The following is a 7,142-nucleotide window of genomic DNA, read 5'->3' as shown; positions in this document are numbered from 1 at the left end:
AACAGTCACATCATGCTTCTATATTTCAGGATAATACAATTACAAAAGGAACATATAATAATAAATATTATTATTATGGTTACCTACGTGTAAAATGTAATAATTTGTTCATCACAAATCATACAAAATTAAATGTTAATATTAAGTCATGTCTTGACCTTGTAGTCGTAGGCGGAGCTAAGCAGCAGGTTCTCAGCTGTTGGATGCCACTCAATAAGCCCCACCCTCCTGGAGTGACCAATCAGAGTCTTCCTGGCCTTGGTTAAGTTCTGTTGGACGCCACAGAGCGGGATGTCCCAGACCTTCACCTGCGCACATCAGACAGATACAGGTTTGTATGTGCTATGTGCTATGCTAAACCTATAAAAAGATCAAAGTTAAAGAACATTGATGTTGTAGCTGAAACGTCTGAACATGAATATAAATCTGCACACACGTGAACAGGACAGTGCGTACAGTGCAGTCCTCTGAGCACGAGGCGATGCAGTGATCGTCAAACGGGTTCCACTTGACGTCCAGGACTCTCCCGCTGTGACCACACACTCGCGGGTGTTGAGGATCCACCCTTCCTGTCTGGTGCGAGACAGCAGGACGCCATTAAACCACTTGGTTCACAGCCGCACATTAAAGTCACGATAATTCAAACAGGATTTGATTAATATGTGTGTATATATATATATATATATATATATATATATATACTGTATGTACACACACACACACACACACACAATACAATAGTTTTTACTTCCTACTTTTGTCACTTTTGTTGTAACTTTTGTTCATGAGGAGGAAAAAGGTGAAATGTTGAAAGAACGCACATGATGGATGGGCAGGACTAAAAAGGACCCGCCCCCGGCGCACTCGGTCACCACGGCGATGAAGCAGGGATTGGCAGAGCAGTAGTGGTTGTCGTGGACGCTGCGTGTGATTGGCACCCCGTCATAGCTGTACTCCTTGGTGGCCGGCTTTCCGAACACGTGGCGAAACTTTGAGCAGCGGAAAGACGAACGCCACGACATCTGCACACACACACACACACACACACATACACACACACCAAAAATTACAAATGCATTACAAACATATGTCCACACTTACCCCTCTAAAACCCGTGGTGAGTGGAGAGACGGAAAACTGTGTGTGTCAGACCGACATAATCTAATAATAGTGTTGTGGAAATTCAGCAGCAGCATTATCTGCCCTAATCAATAATGCAATCAGCTCTAATTATTGGCTTTCATAATCTTATCAATAATAAATCGATTTCTTCAATAACTGAACTTTTGAATCATTCATACTCATGCAAAGTCATCCAGAACAGCTTTCTTGTCTCTTTGAAATATTTATAAGTTACAAACAGACTTCCTGTTCTTACAAATTCCTCCCGACCTTTGACCTTAAAAAAAAGATCAGCTTACTGAAGAAAGAGCAAGAGGGAACACGAGGCTGAAGTCCAATCAGAGCAACAGATAATCAATTAATTATCAATAAAAACTTTAAACTTTAACTTTAAATTAAGTTATTTTGATTTGGATGTTGATTCAAAACAATTGGGGAAATATGCAAATTAGTTGGCAGCTTGTAATGAACAAAATCCACCTGTAACGTCACTAATTAACACGTCATTTGTTGTTTGGTTAATTTGTACCAAAAAACAAAGTGTTGTCCAGCAAATAACCATAAATGTAAAATTGTAATTTTACACTTTTGTTCAGAGGAGCCGGTGTGTTTAACTTTGTTTCCTGTGGACAGAGCCAGGCTAGCTGTTTCCACCTGTTTCCAGTCTTTGTGCTAAGCTAAGCTAAGCTAACCTTTATTTACCATACGGGACTCTTCGAACTCTCAGCCAGAAAACAAATTAAATGTCAAACTCTTTTCATTCATCCTGTGATGTATCCGTCTTCTATTCTGCTGCTTATATTATTATTTATATGCTAATATCATTTTCATTTTTCTGTTTTTTGTGATGAAATCAAACAGAAATAAAAAAAAAAAACGATGATAATGATATCAGCCCAAAATAATGATATAAGTAGGAAACTTTTACAGCATCCAGGCAAAAAGAAAGAGACAGAGAAAATGACATTGTGACCATAAAACATAACAAAGTGTATATAAAATTAGATTTTATTGCTGTGTGTGTGTGTGTGTGTGTGTGTGTGGGGATGATGTTTTAATGAGTCGATCATAGACAATAAAAATAATAATAATAATAATAATAATAATAATGATAAGTCATTAAATAGTAATTGTAATAATGTGGTAATAATGCAATGTAAATGTGCACTTATATAAACTGACAGTATAATAATAGTAATAATGTCCAAAAATAATTTGATATAATGATGATAAAGAGGGTGATAATTATATTGATCTCTCCCCTGTTAACTCCCCATTAAAGGTATGGAACACCTTAATAAAGATGAAATAAGGACATTGTCTTACCTCAAACGTGGATACAGGAATCTCTGGGTTCTCGTTCTGCAAACCAACCCCTGCTGTAATTGTTAAAATACTGTTGCCAGGACGATAGCTGTGATGCACACCACCGGTGCTGTGGCAAATAACTGACACTACTACACCCTTTCCTGCCAGAGCTGGCAGCAGCTCTGTCTACAGCCCTGCTGACTCCTGACTGCAGCCACCTCCTGTGTGTGTGTGTGTGTGTGTGTGTGTGTGTGTGTGTGTGTGTTCACTCCTGATCCATGACGTCTACCCCCTCTTTCTTCCACATTATCCAAGGTGTTTATGCACGGCTGCACGCACACAAACACCCCTCCACATCCGATACTACTGCCCGACACACACACACACACACACACACACACACACACACACACACAGTAAACAAGCAGAATGCAGCAGCAATAGGGATGAAATAATGTAAGAAAAGATACCCCTAGTAAAGTCATTAGTTTGCATTAAGTTTAGAAACAGTGTGGTGATGCCGCAGCTTTTACGGCATCCTGGGAAATGTATTCTTTTTTTTCTCTTTCATTCATAACAAACAGAAAGTGACACTGTGACCATAAAACATGATGGAGAAAGTGTTTATATTTAACTGCCCCGGGCTCCACCCAGAAGTATTTAATCTGTCAATCATGTCTTGAAAACCTGGGTTCCTCGCCATCAATAGTTTATCTAGTTCCCTTTATCTTCCCTCTCCCCACCCACACTTTTACACTTATATATGCCCACTCCGGAAATTATCACTGAACATCACGTTACCCGTAAATGTAATTACCTATGGGTATTTTCACATCCCAGCAAAGGACTCATCTCGCATCTGAACAGCTAGAAAACTGACTCAAACTGAAATGTTCAACGACAGAAAGTCACATTTAAATGGGCACGCTTTTCTTTCTTTTCTCATAATTCAACACTGAGGCTTTTCTTTGAAGCTGTGATGGTCAGTAGGCGTTATGCTGTACATGTGGAGATGTAGTGTATTAAAATCTTTTCATTTGTGCTGATATTTAAATGTTTAGAGACTTTGACTCTTGTAATTTATGAATGATTAAATACTGATGAACAGTAAGTACAGTGGCCTTGAGATGACGCCACTTTTCACGTTGTCATGGGTGTAAATGAACAAAGTTATGTTTATACTCATTGTTTCTCGGCCTTGAACCTTAATTTTCAAGGACTTGCATTGAAGCTCACACCGGTCCACACTTTAATACGTGGGCGTCGTCAAGCAGGAAATTGTACATTCACACCAAACACTGGCAGCAAGTCCACAGATCAGAGGTGAAATTGGTTTCACATCGCCATGCAGCACTTCATCATTAAAGCCAAATAAGTTTCTTCATTTTTGTTTTATAAGAAAGCTGAAATCAGAATCGGTGACATCTAATATTCCAGAAAAAGGCCACTATCACCCGTGATGCAGAGCTGGTTTACTACAGTTAATATATTCTCTGGAGAACAAACTTTAATCTCTTTTATTTATTTTACCAAACATGCAAAACTTTGTTAATTCATGTCCATAAACTCTGTTTTTTTCTCTGGAGCTCAGTCACACCACTGTGATCGCCACCATCAACCTACACCTAACCTACCGGCTACGCTCAACAACAAAAAGAAAGAAAACCACAACCTTTTTTTCCTGTGAAGCTGTGGCCTGCTCTGCTCTGGTTGCATTCGGACAGATTCTGCAGATTGTGATATTATATCTGCTGAAAACACATTCAGCAGAATCCACACACTGAGCTTCACACTTCACACTTCTCACACACAGACACTTCCTCTGCCACATGTGTCAGTTATTTCCAACAATTATATATATTTATATAAATATTTATTTATAATATTTATTTTTAATTTATTTTAATTAATAAATATTGTTTTTATTATATTTAGTTATATAAACATTTATAATATATTTATGTATTTTTTGTTTTAATAGATAATACTTATTTTTTATTAATATTTTTTATTTTTTATTATATTTATTTACTTTATATAAATATTTATATTATATTTCTTTATTTTTTGTTTTAATAAAATACTTATTTTTTATTAATATTTTATTTTTTATTATATTCATTTACTTTATATAAATATTTATTAATTTATGTATCTGTATATAAAGTGGTTAAAAGCAACTACAACAGTGAAATGCTGCTTACACATTGATCCATAAGTATTACTAATATGATAATGTCATCTATCATACTATATCAGTCACAGGGGATATTTGACTTGTGATACTTTGAGCCCAGAATCATCACTCTGTGACACTCATAACACCTCCTGCTGTATACATGTGTATACAGTATACACATCTGCAGAAACAGGTACCTTGGGTTCAGCGGCGCTGTCAACTGAAAGTTTGATGTTACTGAAACTTCTGTGTGTTCTGATCATGACTGTGTCTGATGATGTCATAATTAGTGCTGTGTGTTGTTTGCAGGAGTCTTCTTCACACATTCACTCGTTCTCTCATCTGCAGCTGCTGGACACAGGTAAGAAAACTTTAAAGGACCTCACACAAACACTCAGTTTATTGCTTGCTCTAATTTTTCGGTTTTTGTGCTGGTAGTTAAATGTTTAGAGTATTTCACTATAATATTATATAAATGATAACAGCAGTGAACAGTAAGAACAGTAGCTGTGAGATGACACTTTTCATTTCCTTAGAAAACTTCTATCTTCTGACCAACTGAAACTTTAAAGGACAAATCTATTTAGTGAGGTTTTTCCGTGCAGCTGTTGTGGTCAGTAGAAGTTGTGGTCTCCATGTGGAGATGTGTGTGATGTGATGTGTGATTGCTAGCAACTGGCTGAGTTTGTGGTTTTTAAGGAAGTGCTAGCAGATTGCTAACAATCACACTAAGCTAGAAACATGGTTCCAAAGTTGATATCTGAAGCAGGAGATCTGATTTTTAGTGCTGATATCTGCAAAATCTGATTTTATATTGATTTAAAAAATATCTTTTATGACATTTTTTTGATTGGTTTTCTATGAGAAGTGAGTGGAACATTATGATATCTCAAAAACTATGACAGCTACAAGACCGAAACTTGCTGAACAGCTTCGCCCTACTAGAATGGTTCGGCGCTGTATAAATGGTAGCTATAGCGCCACCATCTGGTGAGAAATCAGCTGACAAATATTGCAAAAAATCTGGGTTGATTTCTCAGAAACCTTGTGGCTGGTGTTCATGGAAGAGTTTGATGTAGGCCACGCCCATTTTGTCGTTACATTTTTTCCGCCATTTTGGATTATATATGAAAAACATACATTTGACTCCTTCTCCTACATCTTTCATTCAAGTTTCACCAAACTTGGTTCATATCATGTTTGGACGACCCTGAACATAACGTTCATCTTAGATTTTGAATATCATGTATCGTTTTTCCATGACTGGCCAACAAACATCTGTAGTCGTGGTTGAATCAATTCAATCTGTTATAACTCTTGACAACTTCATCCGATTATATCCAAATTTAAAACAATTGTAAAGCCTAACACCCTAAAGACGATTACAGGGTTTTATATTGCTTATTGCTTTTTAAAAATTTCTAATACTCCCAGGAGGTGGAAGCTAGAGAAACGGTTCCACTTTCAAAATGTCAAGCAACACTGGGAGATTATAGTTTGTTATCGATATCTTTCATAGTTAAGACGTTATTAATTTTGTAATGAGGCTTCCAGCTTCTGGGAGGGAAAGCTAGCTGTCAGAGGCAAGAGCCAATCCATTTCATTACTTCCAACCAACTGCCAGTGTTTTAAAAGTCACAAAACGAAGAGGGTTTACCTGAACCAGGGGTTGTTCTACCTTCACAGTTGCCATAAAACCTCAAAATGTCTATGAGTTGTGAGCAGATGGTCTACAGTAACAACCAGCCTAGCCTCAGCCCAAAGAGATGTGGTGATAAATCACAGTTTCATGACATGTTTCATTAAAATGAGGATTCTTAGAAACTGTAGTAACTTCCAGTAATGTTTTTGCTTGCTAGCAGTCCTCTTTCTCTTCCCTGGCACGTCACCATGCACCACTGCACATGTTATGAGATTATTATTTTAAAAAAACAATTACTTCCTTAGAAGAAGTCACAAAACTAAGAGAGGTTACATGAACCACATCGTTTTAAGGAGCTGTTTTACCCTCACTGTTGCACTGCACCGTTTGTGTTCCCACTTCCCGGTTCAGAGAGAAGGTATTAAAAGCAAAGGTGAAAAAAACTTCAAAAACCCAGAACAGATAAACGGTATTAGATGCAACTGCTGCTACATGAAAAAAAACAACATCCATAAAATGTGTCTGACAGCTCTGAGCAGAGCGTGACAGGGTAACCACAAACTCAGCCCAGTCTCTTCACACTGTCGAGCTCCAGTATGTTTGGTAACTCTGCAAACCTGCATCGGACGCCCCCCTCCTGCGTGTCACTCCCTCTCTCTCTGCCTCCCCATTTCCTGTCTCTCTACTGTCCTATCCATTAAAGGCACAAAAGCCCCAAAAATTCTTTAAAAAAAAATTTTAAAAATTAAAAATTAAATGTCTTCCTCAGTATTATTACTGAGGAACAAAGACTTTATATTGTGACCTATGGGGGATCTGTTTATCTTCACTATTTCTCAGCCTTGAACTTAAATGTACAAGGACTATATATATATATATATATATATATAT

At 37.3% G+C, this 7,142-nt stretch overlaps 1 protein-coding gene across 1 annotated transcript in view; it reads right to left on the bottom strand.

The window, feature by feature from the left end:
• Positions 1 to 1,022, bottom strand: part of coro2ab (coronin 2Ab) — a 5,237-nt gene extending 4,215 nt beyond the window's left edge. The window contains exons 1-3 of the mRNA XM_023430865.2: positions 822 to 1,022; positions 457 to 573; positions 159 to 308 (exon numbers count right to left, since the gene is read on the bottom strand). Of these exons, the coding sequence (XP_023286633.1) occupies positions 159 to 308; positions 457 to 573; positions 822 to 1,022 (468 nt within the window). The remainder of the gene's footprint in view (positions 1 to 158; positions 309 to 456; positions 574 to 821) is intronic.
• Between the last annotated feature and the right edge of the window lie 6,120 nt (positions 1,023 to 7,142).

The sequence above is a fragment of the Seriola lalandi genome, unplaced genomic scaffold (assembly GCF_002814215.2).
Source record: "Seriola lalandi dorsalis isolate HSWRI2012SDOR001 ecotype SW California unplaced genomic scaffold, Sedor1 jcf7180002054913, whole genome shotgun sequence".
NCBI classification, from domain to species: Eukaryota; Metazoa; Chordata; class Actinopteri; order Carangiformes; family Carangidae; genus Seriola; species Seriola lalandi.
This window is presented reverse-complemented; position numbering and strand designations above follow the sequence as displayed.